The sequence below is a fragment of the Ambystoma mexicanum genome, chromosome 3q, assembly GCF_040938575.1.
Source record: "Ambystoma mexicanum isolate Mex_15411 chromosome 3q, UKY_AmexF1_1, whole genome shotgun sequence".
NCBI classification, from domain to species: domain Eukaryota; kingdom Metazoa; phylum Chordata; class Amphibia; order Caudata; family Ambystomatidae; genus Ambystoma; species Ambystoma mexicanum.
Window position 1 is genome coordinate 533635678 of NC_090926.1, and position 22735 is coordinate 533658412.

Sequence of the window (22735 nt, forward strand, 5' to 3'; positions counted from 1 at the left end):
GGTGTAGGAATTGTGTGAGAAGCATATCCAAAGATTATCCACTAACTTGTTTTGATTCTGAAAAGTAATTTTAAAGCCTATTTACATTGTTTCAACAAGTTGGCTCTTTTTACGAATTACTTATTTATAAATGTATATGCCATCGCTTGGATCCAGTCTTTCCTAAACAATAGATCTGAGGGTCTTTGCTCCATCAGCCTGCGCAGAACCAACACCTGTCACTTGCGGTGTCCCCCAAGGATCCTGTGTGTCTCCAACTTTGTATAATGGTGTTCACTAAACCACTGTTTGATGACCTTGACTATCTGGGTGTCACCTATACTAATTATGCTGATGACACCCAGATACTCATCCCCATCATCAGTGACTATGCTACGGATAGCAAAACACTTAATGACATCTACCTCATTATACAAGCTTGGATGGCTAGGCATGGACTCTCTCTTCATAAGATAGATTTGCTCCTCCTTGGATCCCCGGCAAACCTGAACAAACTAGATGAACAATTACCTCTCAACATTGATGGAAATATAATCAATCTATAAGGATGTAAAAACCCTAGGTATTTACATTGATTCTGTTCTCTCAATAACAAGACAAACCAATGCAATTGCCTCCTCTTCTGCCTATACTTGCAAATTAATCACTGCCTGCAGACCATTCATATCTACAGCAAACTGTCACAATAGCTAGAGTGTTAGTCCTGTCAACGCTTGACTGCTGTAATGCACTTTATTTAGTAACCATTCAACGGAACCTAAATAAGATGCAAGTCATACAAAACGCCATAAGATCGGCTATGAATATCCAGAGATCACAACATATCTCTGAAATTAGATATAACCTGAACTGGCTTTCCGTCAAGCAAAAGATTGCACTCAAAACCCTGTCCCTCACACACCAGTGTCTCGCCAATTTGGCACCCAAATATCTGACCACCAGTCTTGTACGCAACCTACCAGCCTGTCCTACCAGAACCGCTCAGACACACTGCCTCAAGAACCCCAGGTTCAATCGACAAAAAGCAGGAGGGATTAGCTTGCCCGTTATACCAGCCAAAAGTTGGAATGCTCTTCCCAGAACGCTAAGATCTGAACCTTCTTACCACTTGTTCAGGAAAAATGTAAAAGTCATGGCTTCATGAGCAAGAATGTAACAACTCATCATGACATTGCCCACCCTCAACTGTTTTTCACTGATATATTGTAACTGTCATATGAATTGATCAGCATATAACTAAACTATTGTAAATATTTATTAGGCTAGTCAAGCCCTGCCTTGACAAGTCTGTTTACTTTCTACGCTGTTTAAACTCAACTGTATATTGCTTGTATATTTGTAACTGTAAATTGTAAGATCAGTGTTCGTAATTATGTAACCTGTAAAATAAGCGCCCAGATGCCTCAGTACTTGGCGGGCTCTACAAATAAACTAATTAAATAAAAAGCTATTTATGAATGGTACCTTGAGTATAAGTGTTATTTGGGTACTTGTATTTACGAATTTAAATTCTACAGCTCACATTTGCCCCTCTTGAGATAGGCCTGGCTGCTCAGTCACACTACCATACCAAAAGGTGGGTTACTTAATACCAAGTATTGCGTAGTCTCACACAGTTTTTACCTAACCGTGATTCTGGGACCCACACCCACAACAGAATTTGACCTTGACAAAATAACCCTATCATAAGAAATAGTAGCTCAAGTAAAGCATCTGTGGAGAATGGAGAAGCACAATCGCTCTTCTTGTCTAAGCTAGCTATAGTATCCTGAGAAGTAGTTGAAAGCCAAGAAAAGGGAGGCATTCTATTGGCACTCGAGGAAGCCTGAGCTAAACCAGGAGAGTGATTCATTTTCTCGATCCTGAGGGATCAAATTGGAACTTTGTTTTATCCTTTGGAACTTTGGTTTGAACAATTTGGAACTTTCTTTGTTACTCCATTTGGATCCTTAATTTACTGTGGAAGGGAGTCATTCAACGCAGGCAACGGTTCCCTTATCCGCAGGAACTTTGAATCACTGTCCAGGAGAAGGGAGCCATTCTCCTGGACCAAGAACAGCAGTACCAGCTTTAGTTAAAGAACTATTTACTTTGGACAGACATCCTGACCGAATCCTTAGTTTTAGTTGAGGCTGGACCCCCTCTTATTATTGGGGAAAGTTAGATTTCTCCTTTAATTTTGGATGAATAAAAGTGTATGCCAACCAATATGTCGCTCCTGTGTCAGTGATCGCTTACATACCTAATAATTTTCTTTACCAATTAATTTGTTGTCTGTGACATCCTTATCTCTACTTGTAGGATTGGTCCAGATGGATGAGGGGCGTAAGATTGTATTTCCCCCAGGATGCACTGTTCCTCTAACGATTGTGAAATCGGATGGCGGGTACACGTATGACACGTCTGATCTGGCAGCCATCAGGCAGCGGCTGTTTGAGGAGAGAGGAGATATTCTTATCTATGTGGTAGACAGTGGGCAGGTGAGTCCAAACATTTTTTTACATTGTTTTGTCTATTGTTCTGCTCTGTTAAACCTTATTTCGAGGGGATTGGGTCCTCCGACGTATTCCATATCTATGACGTGTAACCATTACCTGTCATAGATATGGAATACGTCGTCGACCATCCCATCGAAAGAAAGTTACCATGTAAGAGAGTAACTTGTTCTACTCGAGTGACTAATATTGTACTGTCTAGACCATGCAGCTAGTGAAATGCCAATCCATTATTGCTTTGCCTTCTACTTTCATCCTGGCTGTTTTCTTTTAAAAATAGTTTTTCATTAAATACAATGGTCATAAAGGCAAAAGTCTTAATGAATGCTTCTGTGATTATGAACACTTAAATGATTAATGCACTTACCAGTAATTCTTTTTGGGTAAATATTGTGGCTATAATTATTATGAGTGTAATTTTTGAAAATTAATGTCTTGTAATTGCCATTTCTATAGCACCCATATGCCATGTGTATGGTCTTATCACACTTTGTTGTTCAGTGCCTCACTTTACCACATTATGTTCTGGTGAATTGTGAAATAAATGCTAGTTAAATTGCATTTTATTTATGTGGCTATTGCCAATGCAACAAATACAGTACAATACTTAGTATTTATGTTTAAAACGCTTTGTTCTATACAATAACATATTAACTGTAAAATGGAGAACATGTTGAAGCTGACCATAAACATAACAGTAGTTTCAGCAAATGAAGTCATTGGGGAGGAGTCCGAAAAAAGGCTTCAGTTTTACTTGGTAACTCGTGTTGCGTAGATTTTCATTTTTATGTCAAATACCCTTCACATGTGAGTCCCCCAGCACTTTTTGCTGGATTTGTGCAGTTCTCTTGAGTGAGTGGGTACCTTTTTATACACTCTCATTCTTTTACTCTATCTTTGGGATACTTTGTATTTCTTTGTGTACCTTTTTCTGGGAGACCTGTTTTTTTCTAAGTTTTATGGCATCTGTCTTTGACATTTGCAGCACACAGAACTCCCTTGGGCTTCCCTTTTTTATTTTCTGTTATTTCCTCTTGTGGGAACACATGTTCCCAAGGGCAGGTGGACATTTAGTATTCTTTCTATCTTTTCTATTGTGAGATCAGCACATCCCACCTTATGTGCTGTGCTGAGGGGCTACACTGTATCCCCTTTTTCACTGCTCCTGTAACCTTTTGGTTACAGTGACAACCCAATCTGAATGGCTGGTGACAGTGGTTTTATCCAACCTACTTTTGTGCAATTTCTACTCCCAGCCGTGGAAGTGCACAGAAGGGTCCCCATTGACCCACAATGTTGACAGTGTTATTTTTTGGCCAATTCAAGATGGCTTGTCACTTCTTGGTCCTTCTGCTGTGCAGGGTGCGGGAGGTCCTGGTTTTAATTTATTTCTTCGGCGGTATCCCTTTGTGACATCTGCCAAGGCGACACTATGTCTGAGGATAGGAAACCGTGGAAGACTCTAACTCTGCTGTCCTTTTCCTTCTGATGTGCCTGACTGGAACCAGTTCCAACTGGGTTCCTGCATAAGAGGAATGGATCCTGAGGCTGAAGACCAGCTGACCACTGGAACCAATGGTTCAAGAATGAAGAATCAATGAGCAAGAAGAGGAAAGATGTCTGCAGCTGCTACTAGACGACCAGAGATGCCTTCTGAGTAAACGCTGCTGTTTGATCCCTTCCTCCCAACATCAGGAGAACTCTGAAGTGGACGACTCTCTCGTTTTACACTGGTGTACCAATTGGCCTTGAGATGACCAGCATTTCGAGCCATCTCACAACAACCTGTGACCTTCAGGGATGGCAAACCGGCAATACCCTGGGGCCTGTGGCCACTGTGCAGTGCATCATCTTACGAAGATTGAATCATCCCGAAACATTGGTGAACTCCTTGTGGGCCTCTGCTGCTGTGCTGTTGCTGTGTTGCTGGAGTGCTGATTGGTGTGTTTGGAAGAATGCCCATACATGTTCACCCAGGCTGAAAGCCTGTGTGCCTACAGGGAGCCTTCTCCGAAGTTCCTGACCCTTTTGCCAACACAAAGTGTTACTTGCTACTGAAGACATCCTCTGGAACTCTTGGACTTTCTACAGCGTGTGCCTTACCTGTTTGTCCCTCCAATCTGACTGAGACACTCATAACTAGATAGGGATGGACTTCTAAAGTGCTTGGGTTCTGTGAAAAGTATTACAAGTATGTGCCTGCTTTGTTAGTTTTGTTTCATCCATTTTTACCTGAAACAGATATTCTAAAAGTTATTACAAAGGTTTCACTTACTTTTTGAATTGCACACTGCCATTCTACAAGTAACATGAAAGTGATTTACTTACTGTGAATATTGCATTGATCTTTTTAAGTTAGTTAGTGTGTGTGATAGTACTTCACTTTCTGAAGAATTCCATTACCTTAGTTTGTATATATAAAATAAACCATTATTTTTATATAACTTTTAGCATGGTAGTGTTTCTTTGGCCTATGTGTATACTCCAAGTTCTGTGGACAACTCCAAAGCCCTTCCTCCCTCCTGGCTGCTCAACCATTGCTTCCAACAACACATGTGTAGTTCAGGCTTCTACTAAGAGTTGGAGCCCTGTGTCCCAAGTGTGGGTCTTCTAAAGTCATACCTAGGGTGGTGTGAGACAGGCATGGTACCAAGGGAGATACAGACACAAATGGATTCCTTTGAAAACCTTTATTTACTAAGGTTCCTGGGTTGGTGTAATGCCTGACTGGCCGTAACTCTAAAGGGGTAATTCCCTCAACTGATGTTTATAATGGCTGTCCTTGTCTAGAAGTGCAAAGTTAAGTCTGTGTCGAAACCTATGCTTGCACTCACTCTATACAAAAATGTGATGGGAATTCTATTCAATAATAAAAAATGAGTGGTGCAACAAAAATGGGAACCAGGATTGGTTTCAACTGGTCTTTCGCCAGGTGCTGTTAGGTCAGTGTCGCACAATTAAGTTCACTCCACAGAGCTATTCGCAAGACCTTCTCCACAGGTCCCTTGTAGTTGTTCCAACTACCTTCAAATGTCTAAGTTCTTTGGGGATCCCTTCCCCAAGCTTCAGCTTCATCAAGTTTCAAAACACCATTAAAAAAGAAAAAAAACAAGAACACAGTTCCTTTTGCAGGTTTTCCAGGGTTCCCTTCCCCACACTGCAATCCTCTACCAGTTCAACAAAACTTAACAAGTCACTGACTTGGTTAGGCCTCTCGGGGTTCACTTCCCCACGCTCGGGCCCCTTTCAACTTTGAAATACAAAACTTGGTTCTTTATCGGGATGTACTTTGATTTCTTAAATTGACCTCTCAGGATCTCCTACCTTCCCCAAGCACTAGGCCTTTTCCAGCTTCCAAACACAACATCTGATTTAGTCCAGCTCTGTCTTGAATTCATAAACCATTCTTTAATGGTGTAGAATCAGAGGCTTTTGAAAACGCCAGGCTTTTTGCTTTTCCTAGGTGTTCCACTCTGACTCTCGTCTCCCTCTCTTTGCTCTCACGTACCTCTTTATTTCCTTCTGATGCTCTTTGCTTACCTTTTTCTTCTGATTTCCTTTTTGTGCACACTTGCACACTTTTTAATGTGCCCCTGGCACTTTGCTTATCTATTTTAACTTCTGTGCACCCTTGCACCTTCTTTACTTATTTGCTGTCTTTTCTGTGCACCCTTGCTCTTTTGCTTCCGTGTTCATTTGCACTTTCCTTTGGTGCCGATGGCACTCTTCTCTTTCTCATGCCCCTCTCTTCTTACGGGCCATTCAATGTTTATTTTCCACTTTCTCTCAATCTTTCTCTTTGATCAGACTTTTATACGCCTTTTCACCCCGATTTGCTTTTTTCTTGCTTTCCTGCACTTTCAGCCTCTTCAATTTTGTTTCACTTTTACCTTTTACACTTTTGTTTCTTTCTGATTCTATGCTGCTTTCTTGTTCGTGCCCTTCTCCCGCTCCGCTCTCATCTAAACCCTCCAGGGATTCTCTTGAATACTCATGAAACTCACCGGGCAGTGTTGCGTAGAGAGGCGGCTCCTTTTAGTCAACGTGGGATGCAGGTCAAGGTCTCACCTCCTGCCGCTCAGTCACCCTTTGGGTCGGCACTGGCCCCAAGGGAACGAACACTTTGCTGGTGGTCGCCTGCGGAATGCAGGCAGTGCTTCTGTCTCCCTGGAGGCACTGCTCCTTCGCCACGCTGCAGCCCACACACAGGGCCAGCATCTGTGTGCCGTCTTCCTCCTCCTTCCTCCTGCCATCACTTTTTATATTCCTGCTATGCCCTATACCTTAACCTGTATGCCTTTTACCTTATAATGGAACATGTACATTTGTAAATTCCTCTTTGCCACATTATGTAACCTTGTAACATCCCTATATCAATATGTAACCTGTAAGTTTGTAAATACCTCTCTAATACTTTATGTAACTTTGTAAGCTTAAAATATCCTTGTCCCCGCGTCCTGATACCTTCGGGTCTGGCACGCGCTACGAGTAAAGAAACAAACAAGCTCCTGCTTCTCTCTGCTTCTGGGCTTCACTGGACCAGACTGCATCCCGAGCTCACTCAAATCTTTGTGACTCACCACAACATTTATACCTGAACACAGTCAAGTGGAGTCAGGTGTGAATGGTTACCTACCCATGCCTGACTATTTAGTTAAACCCCTTAACAACTTGTAGTTCCCAGATCTGCATAGTTGACGCTTTAGTGGGTGGAACAGGAACTATTTCATTTGCAGCCTTTGTGGTGCATTATGGTTTTCTGTACTCTCTGCTGCTTGCCTTTTGTGGTTGATATTCCAGGATTCATATATTTTTATCCCCAGGCACCTCAATGCCCCAGAAGGAGCAACGGGAGAGAGGGGGATTGAGGGGTGGCGCCACAACCTGGAAAGTATCCTAGAGGAAAAACATCAAGAAAGAAAAGAATGGGGCCTAAAGAGTGAGGAAAAACACCTTCAAAGAGAAGGAAAATAAAGAGTACTTCAAACAAGAAGGGCTAGCCCTAAAAAGATGAGCAGAACAGGAATGTTTTAATGTTTGCATAAGACGTAAAGATCTGATAATCCGAAGTTGATAACACGGACTAGCCAAAAACAACCAAGAGTTCTGGTCCGATGAAAGCTAATACATTCATAGTATGCCTGGTGGAAAGTCTTTGCTGACAAGAAGAGTTGTGACATTTCAGATGTTTTAGATAAAGAGCAACTTTGCCAAAAAAGGCTTTACGTGCAAGTTTTGAAGGATATTCTAGCCTTTATAGTAAACCAGTGCAGTAATCTCAAAACTAGAGAAATGTGAACACGATGTGGCAAATTTGTAACAATAAAAGAAGCCGTATTTTGCGGGAGCTGCAGGAAATTAATAGATGCTAGTTTAGCTCCAGTATAAAGAGCACTGCAGTTGTCCAATCTTGCATCCACAATGGTGCTGGTCATCGTGGTACGATTAGAGTCTGATGGGAAAACCCCAATCCTTCTAATTAACATTAAATTAAATTGTTTAGACCATAGAGTATTTGTTACTTGAGAAGAAATAGAGGAAGTGCAGGTCTTGTGGCGCTGGGCCATCGGACAAGGACTGTTCCTCATCCCTCTTCACCTAGCGGGAGTCAAGAACACATTGCAGACTACCTCAGCAGGGAATTGCGCTCATGCTACAAGCGGGAACTTCAGCAGGATCAGGTGGACCACATCTTCGTCAAGTGGGGCAGGCCCTAGATCGATCTATTTGTGTCGGCAGCAAACTCCAAATGCCAACATTTTTCCAGCAGAATTCACCAACCCGAGGATCCTGGGGGATGCATTTTACTGTGGGAAGGGCTGTTTCTATACGTGTTTCCCCCCCTTCCCTCTTCTGCTACGAGTCATCAACACCCTCAAGACTGTGTCAACGCAGGATGATACTCATCACCACAGCATGGCCTTGGCAGATTTGGTACCTGGACCTTCTGAGCCTGCCTGTGTCGCCTCGGTCAAGCTGCCAGTGGTTCCGGATCTTCTCACCAGAGAAGGAGGCGCAATCCTGCATCACGGCCCAGGATCGCTGAGCCTGAGGGCTTGGCTCCTGCAGCCCTAGAGTTTGGAGGATATGAGTTGCCTTGGACTGCAGGTTGATCTTCGCCAAAGCCAGGGGTTCGACCTTGAAGTGCTACGGTCATAAGTGGAAGTGTTTCGCTATGTGGTGCCGGTCACAGAAGATTACCCCGTTGAGGGTCACGGCCCCACAGATCCTGCCGTACTTGCTATCCTTGGCTAAGGCCAGACTGGCATACATGTCCATCAAGGTACATATGGCGGCTATCTCCTGCTACACTAGGTCATCAGGAAGATCGTCACTTTGGTTCTGCCGACTCATCAAGGAATTTCTCAAAGGACTTTTCAGCTCTTTCCCGCCGGTGAAGGCTCCTGCCCCGGCGTGGGAAGTCAATGTGGTTCTGACGAGGCTCATGGGGACTCCCTTCGAGCCTCTGCCTCAGGCACTGCTCAAGTTTCTCTCGTGGAAATCTGCTTTCCTGGTGTCCATCACCTCTGCATGAAGGGTAGCTGAGTCTGAGATCTAGGCCCAATCCTGCAAACAACCATACCTGACTTTCCATAAATCGAGGGTGTTGCTACGGACACACCCTTCCTTCATGCCAAAGGTTCCGTCTGGTCTGAGTTCTACCTCAATGAGCATTTGGTGTTACCTGTGTTTTTTTCAAAACCTTTGTCGCAGGCAGAAAGGGCTTTGCACTCGCTAGATGTTGCTTATGCCCTGAAGTTCTACGACATGCACAAAGAGTTTTCAGAAGACTTCTCAGCTGTGCATCAACTTTGGTCCTGTGAACCATGGGAAGGCCTTGTCCAAGGCTTCCATTTCAAGATGGCTCTACGGCTGCATCAAGCACTGTCATCGGTTGGCTAACGGACCGCTGCCCAGCCCTTCCGAGAGCCCACTCCACCAAAGCGATTGCTGCAACAACAGCATTCCTGTCTGGTGTGCCCCTGCTCGACATCTGCAGGTCTGATACGTGGAGGTCCACTCAAACCTTCACGAAATTCTACTGTGTTGACCGGGATTCCAGGGAGTAGTCCAGAGTCGGCCAAACAGTGCTATGCAACTAGTTTGCTTGAGGTGAGTCTGTTCCAGGGGGAAGTGTAATTGCTTCCGTTGAGCCTTGCCACCTCCCGTGGTTGTGTAATGTTGTATTGCTATGTATTAGTTATTCATGAGCATGTGAATCCATGTCAGACCCAACGTTGGAGAGCAATAGTTACATGTAAGTAACTTAAACCTTTTCTAGGGACTATATCTATATCTAACTGCTACTACCTCCTACACTTTAGCTAATTATTAGCGGCTAGAATACCTTTTATTGGGTTCAGCAATAATAGTTTTTGCCTGCTTTCATTTCACAAATTATATATTGATTGTTGTGTATAAATATGTTTCTCCAGCATGCATGTGGTCTGGCATGGATTCACATGCTCATGAATATTCCTCGTTGTCAGGCCGGGAATCCTCGGTAAAAGAAAAAACTGTTCACTTACCAACTGTATTTATCCTCTGAACCAATCACTGTACTTAGGGTCATACAACCCCCAGCCAATGACCGTCCTCTTCCTAGGCCCCTCCTCTGGCAGCCGTCTTCAGATTATTACCGCATGTTTGAGTGTTGGGAGTCCTCGAGCTTTGCTCCGTGAACTACTTCTACAGTTCTCCAGCATGGGGTCTGGCATGGATTCACATACTCATGAATATTCCCAGTCGTCAGGCTGGAAATCCTCAGTAAAGAAAAAATGAGTTTCAGTTTCACTTCTGAACTGTTTTTCTCGTAACAACCAGTCACTTGTCTATGGGCCATACTGCCCCAGCCAATGACTGCCCTCTACCTAAGTCCCTCCTCTGGCAGCCATCTTCAGATTTTTACCGTATGTTCAAGTGTTGGGAGTCATGCTTAGCTCGCGAACTTTTACTGCGTTTTGCGATTTTATTTATTTATTCTAAGAGTTCTCTATTTTTCCGGTCAATCGAGCCTCAAGCTCCATCGATCCATCATCCGATTAGCGGGGACCCATTTTCAGATTCCTCAGCGCCCCTCAAGGGCAATTTTTCCTCGAGCTGTTCTTGGAGGAGCCCATAAGCTTCTTCAAGGTCTACCCCGCGTAGAGATGGCAGAGGAGAAGGACGACTCAACACCTCTGTCCAGGATGCAGCCTACGGAACATCTACTTGGACGATGGGCACTCTGTGTGCCTCTACTGCCTGCATTCAGACCAAGCACACGTGGAAGGGAAGACGCCGGAGAAGGTGATGCCCATCATCTCCCCCGAGTCTCCCCGGGTCGAGAAGAAGGGGGGGGGCATGGTAGCCCTGCAGGGCATGGACATCTCCTCCGAAGAGGAGCTTTCTACACTCCAGACCATCTTGGAGAAGAAATTTGTTGAGGCCAAGGCCTACGGGAGGGATCCCGATGAGGGAGACGTCTAGAGTGGCGACGAGACCGACGAGGAAGAGCAGGCCGTAGAATATTTGGCGGTCCATACACCGCTGCCCCCGTCGCTCCCACCTCAGCAACCACCTCCATCCCCAGCTGACATTTTGGTGGACATTCTACAGGCATTTCACACCTTGTGTTCAGAAATTCGGACGAGGATGCCCCTTCCGCAGACGGAGGATCCTGCAGCACCGGTAGATACCGGGGCAGTCGGGTGCCCCCCCCCCCACCAAGAAGAGGAGAGTTCACCCGCCACCGCCTTATCACCCGTCACCCCCTCCCCTCCACCGAGGGAGGATACGAAACCAGGCACGGACGATGACGGCGGGTTAGGTGACCTCCCTTCGCCGCCGCCCAGAGTCTCCTTGCCTGACGAGATCGTCGTTCCATGCCTTGATCTCTAGGGCCTTAGACCTGTTTCAGCTGACCCCCGAAGAAAAGAAGAGGGGTTCCTGTACCAGCGCCGCGAGGCAAAGAGGACACTGCTGTCGATTCCTCTGTTGGATGACATTTGGGATGAGGGACTGTCCCTTATGAAGAACCATCCTCGGCCCCGGTGAAGAGGGACCAGTATGAAAAGAAGTACAGGGTGCCGGACTCTGCACCCAAGTGTTTGAGGTCCCAGGCTTCCCCGGATTCAGTAGTCTCGGCGCCGGCGAGGAAGAAATCCTCATGCTCGGCTGCGTCAGCGACCTCCTCCTCCCCCCCCCGCACCCCCGGACTGCGAGGGGAAGAAGTTGGACGCCATGCGACGATGAGTCATCACGTCGGCGATGCCCATCAAGACGGCCAACGCCCTCTCCATCATGGCGCGACAGAGCTCTGGTTTAAGATTGCTCCCCTCCTGGACTTCCTTCCCGATGACAAGAGATCGGAAGCGCTGGAGATTCTCAGGAGGGCGAGGTGTCGTCGGACCATGCCATTACAGTAGCCACGGACATTGCCGACACTGGGTTCTGCCAAATGGGCAACAGCGTTTGCCTTCATCGGCTGGGATGGTTGAAGGCCACCAACTTTCACCAGGAGGTGCAGTCGAGGGTATCGGACATGCCCTTCGATGGGGATAATTTGTTTGGAAAGACCGTGGACAAGTCCCTTTAGGCCATCTAGGTGGACATCGAGACGGCTTGTGCCTTGGGCACGTTGCAACAGCGACGGCCGTCCTTTCGGACCTCTGGAGGGAAATCCCAAGGTTCCTTCAAGGGCTTCGGCGGGAGCTCGTTTTACCGTCAACCGTCCCGCTGTTCGGCCCTGGAGGCTTACAGTGGCCGCAGCAAGACCCGAGGAGGTCGCAGTCGTTGCCTAGGTCCCCGAGGCGGTGGCGCCGTGACAAAGCAGGATTGAACCGCCCGTGTCGTCTGGCCCCCACCCACGCACTCTGGTGGGAGGCCGGCTGGTGAACTTCATCAGCGTGTGGAAGTCCATCTCCACCAACCGTTGGGTGCTGGAGGCTCTGGCCCACGGACACACCCTGGAGTTCCAACGGAAGTGTCCTCGCATACCACTGGTGGCCAGGCAGGAAAACCGTGTCCCTGTCCCTCAGCTTCTGCTGGAGGTGCGGGCCATGCTGAAGAAAGGCACCATGGAGCTTGTTCCAAAGATTCTCTGCGGCTCCGGAGTGTACTCTCGGTATTTCCTTGTCAAGAAGAAGACGGGAGGTTGGAGACCCATTCTGGACCTCCGCCGCCTGAACAAGTACATCAGATCCCAGAAGTTCTGGATGGTCCCCCTTCAGCACGCGCTAGGACAGCTGGTAAAAGGGGATTTCCTATCATCGCTGGACTTGGAGGATGCCTACTTTCACATCCCCATTCAAAAGGGACAGTTTCTGCGCTTCGTTGTTCAAGGGCAACATTATCAGTTCAAGGACCTTCCCTTCAGATTGAAGTCAGCGCCAATGGTTTTCACCAAGTGCCTGGCGCTCACACGGCGGAAACCGCCCAGGTGCTGATGGAGCTGGGGTTCTCAGTGAACTATGCAAAGTCTTGCTTGGTGCCACCGCAAGATGCGCTGCTTCTGGGGTCCCGATTCAACACAGTGTCATGCCTGGCGTCTCCGTCGGAGGAGAGGATATCGGCCACCCTGGGCAAGGTGCAACGGCTGTTGACCCTGAAGATCGCAAGGGTGAGGTCCATCAAGTCCCTTCTCGGCATGATGTTGTCATGCATATACCTCATTCGGTTGCGCAGGCTGTGAATGCGGCCACTGCAAGAGTTCCTCGACGCCCGTTGGATCCATGCGTCAGGAAGCTTTGAGGACAAGATCTCTCTCTCTCTATGAGAATTTCCATCGAGCGATACAGTGGTGGGGGGTCTGCACGCAACTGTCTGTGTGCGAGGACCTCCAAAACACACCTCATCGGGAGACGATCATGACAGACTCCTCCCTGGAGGGATGGGGCGCACACACCGGAGGACTCCACGCAAGAGGGCTGCGGCTACCGGAGGAGAAGTCATTGCATATCAAAGTCCTGAAGCTATGGCCAGTGTTTTGGGCCCTCAAGTCTTTCCTTCCGTCCCTCAAGGGCAAGGTGGTACGGGTCTTCTTGTTTATGCATTTGAATTAGCGCCTTTCTGGCTCACTGCTAAATCTGATTCTAGATGTCCTTGTTTATGCATTTGAATAAGCGCCTTTCTGGCTCTCACTGCTACATCTGATTCTAGATGTCTGTTTATGCATTTGAATTAACGCCTTTCTGGCTCTCGCTTCTAAATCTGATTCTAGATGTCCTTGTTTATGCATTTGAATTAGCACCTTTCTGGCTCTCACTGCTAAATCTGATTCTAGATGTCCTTGTTTATGCATTTGAATTAGCGCCTTTCTGGCTCACTGCTAAATCTGATTCTAGATGTCCTTGTTTATGCATTTGAATTGGCGCCTGTATGCATTCTAGTCCTGAATAGGATTGCCAGATCTAGGTGCCACTGCGGTAGCATATTTGCATTCTAGTCCCTACTGGGTTTGTCAAACCTAGGTGCTATTTCCACCCAACATGCGCACTACTAAGACTTGCCTTTTATACACACCCTGGTCCCTAGCCTTGACCATTCAAACTATCACCATAATAATGGCCCTCACCAACTCTACACCTTGCAACTTGCAAGAGAGAAACTCACGATTTAGAGCAAGGTTGACTCGACTCTACGACCTCAAAAACAAAAGAACTAGTCTATCAGGCCTTATATCCATTCCAACTGCCACTAACCCCAACCCTCTTGCCTTAGCGGCTGTAAAGTGTCCTAAATTACAAATCAGCTCGCACTACAAACAGAAGAAACCAAACTACCCCAGTCCTAGACTCTTCCAAGACACAACTACAACTCACACCTTATCAGGAGCCCTTATCAATGCAAGCTCCCTCATAGCACACAACACGGAAATTGCTGACATCCTCGCTATGGATAACTTGGATCTTCTTGCTGTCATTGAGACATGGCTCCATGATGCCGCAGGTCCCGCACTCATTGCCATACCAGACAACTACAATATACTAAGAGTTGATCGGCCTAACTCCAGAGGCGGCGGGCTGGCCATCATTGCCAAAACGAAGCTAGCTGTAAGACTCACCCCACCACCAGCAATTACATTGTGCAAACTTCTCTCTGCTAAAATACCCATCTCTAATAATAGCACACTAACCGTTCTTCTAGTGTACAGACCACCAGGCCCACTAGGTAACTTTGAGGAAGATTTATCCAGCCTCCTCACTAATAGCATCAAAGATTCCACCCAGCTCCTATTACTAGGTGACTTTAACTTGGGATTCAATGATGTTGAGGATAAACGTGCCCATTCTATCCAATCAATCTTAGTCGATCACGGTCTTACCCAAAAAGTCTTAGCCCCCACACATATAAAAGGACGTACTTTAGACTGGATAGCCAACTGTAACTGCGACACTACTATTTCTAATATTTTACCACAAACCTGGACTGACCACCACCTCATATGCTTCTCAGCCACCATAGAGTCTCCTAAACTAAATACCACTGAAATAGTACCTCATATGCCTACGAGATGTAAAAAAGATCACTGCTGAAAGACTACTACCACTACTCCAGCCCTCATTGCCAGCACTACTAACTCTGACCCAAACATGCTAGTTGAGACATTCAACAATTCTATGACCAAAGCTTTAGACATGATAGCCCCTATCAAACTTCGTAAAAGTAAACGAGAGTCTCATCTCAACTCATGGTTCACCCCTCACCTTAAAGAACTACATATCCAAAAACGCAAACTCCAAGCTATCTGGAGGCACACACCCTCAGCTAAGAATAAAACCTCACTTGCCAACTTTTCCAAAAAATGCAAGAAGGAAATCATCCAAACTAAAAAAGACACTTTTAATGAGAGAATCAGTAAAGCTAACTCCAATTCCAAAGAACGCTTCTCCATTCTCCGAGAAATGGAAAACCCAATTGCTCCCATAGACAATGTCCCTAAGGACAAACTATGGTGCACTAGCATCCAAAATGCCTTGGCAAATAAAATCACAACCCTACAATCCTAAATTGCAAAGAAAAAAGCCTCCTTGAGCTCTACTGTAACAGACTACCCTCCTGACAGATACACAAAGTACAACTGCACAAAGTAATTGCAAACCATTCAGGTTTACCAACATATCCATTCTGGAAACTGAAAAGGTTATATTATCCCTGAAACCATCGAACTGCCAAGGTGACAGCTGCTCTGCACAAGTTATTAAGGACGCAGCTAGAGATTTAGCAGCCTTCATCTCTAAATTAATCAACGCCTCCTTTAGCTCTAGTACTGTACCCACAAACCTTAAAGAATCTTGGGTATTGCCTCTCCTCAAAAAACACACCCGTGACCCAGCCATCCCCATTAATTATATGCCTATTACCACGGTCCCATTTCTCCTTAAAATTATCGACAGAGTAGACTACCTCCAGATTCAAAACTTTCTGGAGTTAAACCAACTACTAGGGTCGCGACAATCTGGATTCAGACCACTACATGGTACTGAAACAGCCTTAATTGACCTCAAGACACAAATCGACGAGTTGAAGGATAAAGGTAAAACAGCTATGCTCCTCCTCTTTGACCTATCAGCGGCTTTTGACCTGGTGGATCACGCAGTGTTATGCAACCATCTAGCGTCTGCCGACCATTTCTCAAGTGAAGCTATAGCCTGGGTACAATCCTTCCTAGCCAACCATACAATGAGTGTTCTCCCCCTTAGCTTCAGCGGACCCAATGCATATCACCTGTGGTGTCCCACAAGGTTCATGCGTCTCCCCCACAATGTACAATATCTTCACTAAGCCACTCTTCAACAAACTTGACAGACTGGGGGTAACTTATACTAATTACGCGGATGATACGCAGATCCTCATACCACTATCTGGCAACTTTGTCGAAGACACAGCTACAGTAAACAAGATTTACCTCCTCATTCAGGCATGGATGGCCTCCCACGGCCTCTGCCTAAATGACGACAAAACAGAGATACTGATCCTGGGTTCCGACTCTAACCTTAAAAAACTCAGTCCCAACTATCTCACCTTCAACATAGATGGCAATATAATTAAGGTGGCAACTGAGGTAAAAACACTAGGTTTCTACCTCGACTCCACTTTATCTCTCAAAAAACAAGTTGACACCTTGGCTTCCTCTACAGCGTACACCTGTAAATTAATCAGGACCTGCAGACCCTACCTCTCCAAAACCAATTGCATCACACTAGCTAACGCATTAGTAATATCTAAGTTGGACTACTGTAACGCCCTCTAAGCGGGCGCCAATAGAACTGACATAAACAAAATGCAAATATTGCAAAATAATGCTCTTAGAGCAGCCTTGGACATACCCTGCAGAGCGCACATCTCTAAGATCAGGAAAGACCATCATTGGTTAAAAATCAGTGACAGAGTTCTTCTCAAGACGCTATCTCTCACCCATAAAGGACTGAGCAATACTGCACCTCCTTATATCTCGGCCAGACTGACCAGAAAATCCTCCAGTCACCACACCAGAGCCTCTAACCATTTCCTACTAGAAACTCCTAGATTTAGGCGAACAAAAGCAGGTGGAGCTAGCTTCCCTGTTAGAGCTGGCCAAGCTTGGAATGCACTTCCTATTGCATTGAGAGCTAATCTACCCTACTCCAGATGTAGATGTAAGGTGAAAAGTTGGATCTGGACCAACGACAACTAACAAACTGAACCCTTGCACTAGGCCCTGGATCACTGCATACAACTGCCTTGATACTTCTGAAATCTGGACTGCAGACCATCTCACTGCCCTCTGTGGGTTGTGAGGTACCACGATCTTGTGCTTTTGTATATATGTACTGTAAATATGGTAACATGACTTGTATTGCATCAGCTATTTTTATCCTCTGTATGTAACCTAAGCTTAAGTAATCTTGTACCTGCTGCGCCCGGCTACCCCTGTGTTTGGAGCGCATTATCAAATAATAAACATAAACAACAAGTTAGGTTTGTGTATTCATTATGTAAAAGACTTCGCAGGATGGCATCTCAGGCTGAGAACTGGGCAAACTAGGCAGAATATTGTAGTTTGCGGCCATCTCACTTTCAGGGTAGCGGGTATAAACCAACATGGTGAGATAGAATGTCAAGGAGTATGGGATCAGCTCATGGGTTGAGCACCAGTTACAAGCTGTATGTAACCAGCAGACCACAGGACTAGGTTTGCCATCAAAGCATTTGGTCATGTACATTTTCAAAGGTGTCCACTTGTCAATATGATGCATCTACCCCAGCAAAATTAAATCTAGTTGTCACTGAGATTTAGATACACTTCACTGTAAAGCATGGAGGCAATGCAGTGTTAGCAATACTGTAATTATGCATTGTGTAACCTATTACATTTTTAGGAAAGGGATTGAAAGCCCTTTTAAAAAAAAAAAAAATAACACAAACTGGTCTTTGGCAGACAGGCTACAGTTAGCTTAGTAACAGTATTATCCCAATTATTTCTGGTTTGCAATTATTTGAAAAATAAAATGTGCATAGCACTCCCACACAGGCCTTTTGGCACATGAGTGAAGGGGGTGATTACTGCTGCACTCTCTCTCCATTAGCCCCTTTGAACTTGCAGTGAACAGAGAAAAGAGGGCAGAGAGAGCTCTCAAGGCAGGAGAGGAATGCAGGGTGAGCTGTGCTTTCATTGGACAGGGTAACTTAAATAGCTAACTTTGCTACACAAGTGCCAATTTAATTAGAAAACCTACAGAATTGCATACCAAATTGCTCTGCAACACTGCTTATTTTATGCCTTGCAACGCATTTGAAATTAGGGAATAAACTTTAGTTGCAAGACCTTTAAGGAGAAAATTCAACACCACGAAACCCCTGAAATTCGCAGACAATTCTGGAAAAGCAACCTTAATTTGCTGCCACTTGTTGCACAGCATGTGACCACAATGATGAGAGATTATTAGGAAATACATATATTTCTGAGGCTTGTGGATCTACGTAGAATCGCATGCTTTGCATCGGCCGACCTCTAGTGGAAGCTGCACATTTTTGCACATGAAGTTTTTTCGAAGTTCAAAAAAAGGGCTGTCAACAGGGCGTGTCTGTAGTACTATCCCTAGTGTGACCTCCACTGTACCCGTGATCCCTCACGCGTCAATGCCCCTCAGATTGCCATTGTGGATAGTTATAGCGCAGTCCGGTAGCAAAAGCTACTTTGGAGTTAAGATGACTTAATTTTGTATAAAGTTTGTATTAACATGTGCATTTAATTAAATTTGTAATAACTTAATTACATAATTTGTTTTTATGTTTATGGGCGAGTTAAGGTTACCATATTTGATTTCCATATAATATTTATTTAAATGTTTTGATAATACGCTTGTTACCTGATTATTTTGTTTGTAGTCCTTTGTTTTTGTAGCTTTAACCATAACTCGTTTGTACAAAAAAAGTTTTTAATAATTTCCTGTTTTTTATGACTTTGGAATTCTTTGTTAAATGTGTTCAAGTACTATTCAATTTTATAAATTGTTATAAAATATTGAATTTAAATATATGAATGTTTTTTGTAATTGTGTTTGATATAGTTGTGTAAAATTGTCATTTTATATATTTGTAAATATAAATTATGGTATGTCCTCCACATCAACCCGTAAAGCCGTCCCTTACCTCCAATTTTAAACATTCCAATTACCCTTTATGTACAGTCTTTTTGAAAAATATTAAAGGTTCTTTGTTAGAATGTGAACACTTTTTCTCTGTATCATTACGAAAATTGCCTGTAATTTAGGAAGTATCTAATGGACTCGCATGTTGTTAAATTGTCTAACTTTTATTTTGTCTTTATGTTGGTGCTTTGAAATGTTTTTAATTAGTAAAACAGTTTTTATTATGTTTTGTACAGCATTGAGCACAATTTTAAATTATATCATGTATTGTCAATGGATTCAATTTTTTAAATTGGCTTCAAATCTATTCTGTTTTTGTGGCAGCGTTTAGAATTCAAAAGAAATGTTTTACTTGTACTACATTTATTATTGTTAATATAGTAATTATATTATACATTAGTTAATAAATAGCAACAGCCCATATTTATAAATGCACATTGAAATTTAACTTTGAAACTAATAATTTGAATATGTATAATATTGTGCAAAGAATTTGTTTTAATAAATATGTACTTTTAAAAGCATGACTTATTTGATGATATTGAATAAACATACTCTGGATCAATACTTGGTAAATTTGGAAGTGACACACAATCACCAACTTGATATGTTAGGAATTTTAGAAGGTACACTTTCATTTCCTTTTTCTACAGTTAGTTTCAATGTTTTCTCTTAGTATTTTCTTTTTTTAGTTGTACTAACTACAGTGAAAGTTTTTTTTTAAATTAATGTTTGTCTGGTAGTTTTAATAGATCTGCTCATGTTTATTTTGACAATGCGTATTTTGACATTTTCTTCTGGACGAACTTGGCTTCAGTTTTCCTAGCCTTGTCTGTCTTCGTGTTTTTCTCCTGTAACAGCCGACAGTGATGCACTATAGTCAACTGTATTTCAGCCCACGGTTTAGCTTCCATTCCCACTAAATTCTTGAGTTGCCTCTGCACCTGCTCGGGCAACCTTTGACATAAAATGTGATTAAAATACTGCTATTGTTTTTCCCCAAGGCTTGCGCATTTCAAGGGTCCAGCATTCTTGAATGTCCTGAATATAAGCTAGAGGATCCTCATCTTCCTTCATCTTACATGTCATGATTGCACCCATATTTGATGCATCAGGATACTGTACTCTGAGAGCTTGCCAAACATCTGCTCAACAATTATGGAAAGGCGCTCCATTGTGTGCCGTCTCACTTGAATAGCCTGCTATCTCCCAAATGTCATCCGCTCTTTCCCCAAGAATGGCTGCTAAGAGACCCATAATGTTCCCTATGGCCAGGATAGTCCCTCCTGTCATTTTCTCTCATTTGTAAATCCATTTTCCTGCACCCGCTGTTAAACTCTGGAGTTTGCATCTTAAATTATCATTATCCATCTGTGGCCGTGGAATATACTGTGGTCTCACTCCACTTTTTCCCAATAAGAGAAACTGCGTAAATCCTAATCCGCAATCGGCTCCCATTGTCTACCTATGCATGGCGGGAACAATGGTTCCTGACCATCTCCTCCCTGGCAACGATCTTAGCCTATTCAGCTATTGCAGTGATTCACCCTTCTCACTATGTGCTCGTCCTTTGGGACGCTCTGGATATGCTATGGGATCTTGCGTCAATCTTTAGGCTGCTCTAAGTCATACCATCTTACTTCCTTGTCTGCCGGCAGGCTTCCCTCCGGGCACATGCACCTCCTATCACTTCCCCATGGAAGAATTCCCTCTCTTCATTTGACATAGCTTGTCCCAAACTAGTGTGACTCTCACCCCCTTCAGCCTTGCCTAAGGTCAGTCTGCTTAAGCATAAGGCTCTATATTTAAGGCTGAATGGGTTTTCCTTTTCGCTTTGTGATGGGAAGACCAAGGATTGATCTCCCTTTCCTCTACTTCCTGATTTGCTTCGTTCCCTTAACTCTTGATAGGCCGGATCAATCCTACTGAGCCTACCTCCGATGTTTCCAATATCAAAATGTTCCTCTAATTCCACCCTAGATGCTCCTGACGTTGCTCCCTTTAACGGAAGGAACTCTTCTATACTGCCCCATTGTATTGCTGGACTCTGTTTCGTCAACTCTTTTTGAATTAGATCAGTCTCGTACTCCTGTTGTCTCTTTTTGTGTTCTATTTCTTCATCTAATTTTATTTGCCTCTTGCTTTCCATCTAACTTTCTCCTTTTGTTGTTGTCTCATTGCTTCCTTTCTTTACTTCTGCTCTCCTTTCTTCTTCTTCCTTTCGTCTTTGTACTTTTTTTCTCTCTTAATCTCTGGGCTTCCTCTTCTTCTCTTTGTCTTGCCTTTCCCGTTCTTCCATTGCTCTGTCGTCATACGTTCTTTGCTCCTCTGCCCTTTCTTCTTTCTTTTGTTGCTCTTCCTCTTGATACATCTGTTCTCGTGGCTGTATGCTTTCTTTTGCATTCATCTTGCTTCAATCTTTTTTCTTGTTCCCTGTCTTATCTATCTTGTTCCTCTTTATCTTTCTTATGCCTTACTTCCTCAATACTTTTTCCATCTCGCTTGAGTAATATCTGCCCTCCAATCCATTCGTTCTGTGCGAGCATTACCTCGTCAGCTTTCTCTTTTTCTCCTTTCCATCTCTTAATCGCTCACTCTTCTCTTCCTTGTCTTGTATGATCTTAACGATCTTCTGTTTCCTTCTACTTTCCTCTATACTATCATCAGTGCTATAAGCGGGCAGTTTGTGTATCAGATTACTATACCCCGTAGCTGCCTTCAGTTTCCTTAATGGGTACAGCCCTTTGACTTCTGTATTAACGCCTTTCACTTCAGGCGAGGAACGTGGAGCGGAAAGCTCAGCACCTTCCTCCTTATATTGATTAGGCATCCACTCCTCAGGTGTTGGATCTTCTCTTCTTGGTATATCTTCCAAAGCTCTAAAATATCTAACCTTTTCTCTAATTTCTTCCTTGTGTACGCAGCGCGCAGTAAGTGTTCATGTGTTGCAATACCGCTTTTGACAGCGATTTCCCCCTTACGGCCATGGCATGCACATTTCATCTGCCATGCCTTTCACCCATTCCGCACTATACTGTTTGAGCTTGTTTCAATAATGTCTTACATAAATGCATTAAAGGCGTAATATCTCCCATTGTGACTAGTCTCAGTTGACTGTCAATACTTACCAGGCTTTATAGAATACCTTCACAAAACAACAAATATGATCGCTTTCCAACAATTGTCGCTCAAACCCATAATCTCAATCTACCTTCAAGTTGGTTCCAGCAGTTATACTAGATAGACAATATAACTTCTTAACATTGCTTCTATTTTTACAAAACTTTTCGTGTTGCTCCTCTGCACCTTAATTCACCACAGACATATAAACAAACAGACAAACTAGTCGGCTCTTTACGTTTAAAACCATGGTAATCCTCTCTTCTCTGCCCCTCATACATACTCTGATTACAGAGTATAAATTATATTATTCGGACCTGTCCTGCACGTAGCCTAGTTTACTTCGACTGAAGTTTATAATAATTTCTTCTAAAACCCCTTGGGTTAGAAATCTTAGGCTCTTCTTTCATTACACACAAAAATCTCCCTGTTACTTTTCCTGTTATTTTCCCATTACTTTCTAAATTACCAAAATCCCATCCCCTCAGTTTGCCATTCCCCTCCAGT

The 22735-nt window shown here is 44.1% G+C and overlaps 1 protein-coding gene across 1 annotated transcript in view; it reads left to right on the forward strand.

Moving 5' to 3' along the window:
• Positions 1-22735, forward strand: part of RARS1 (arginyl-tRNA synthetase 1) — a 390240-nt gene that overhangs the window by 133327 nt on the left and 234178 nt on the right. Inside the window, exon 10 of the mRNA XM_069654297.1 lies at positions 2302-2480. Within this exon, the coding sequence (XP_069510398.1) occupies positions 2302-2480 (179 nt within the window). The remainder of the gene's footprint in view (positions 1-2301; positions 2481-22735) is intronic.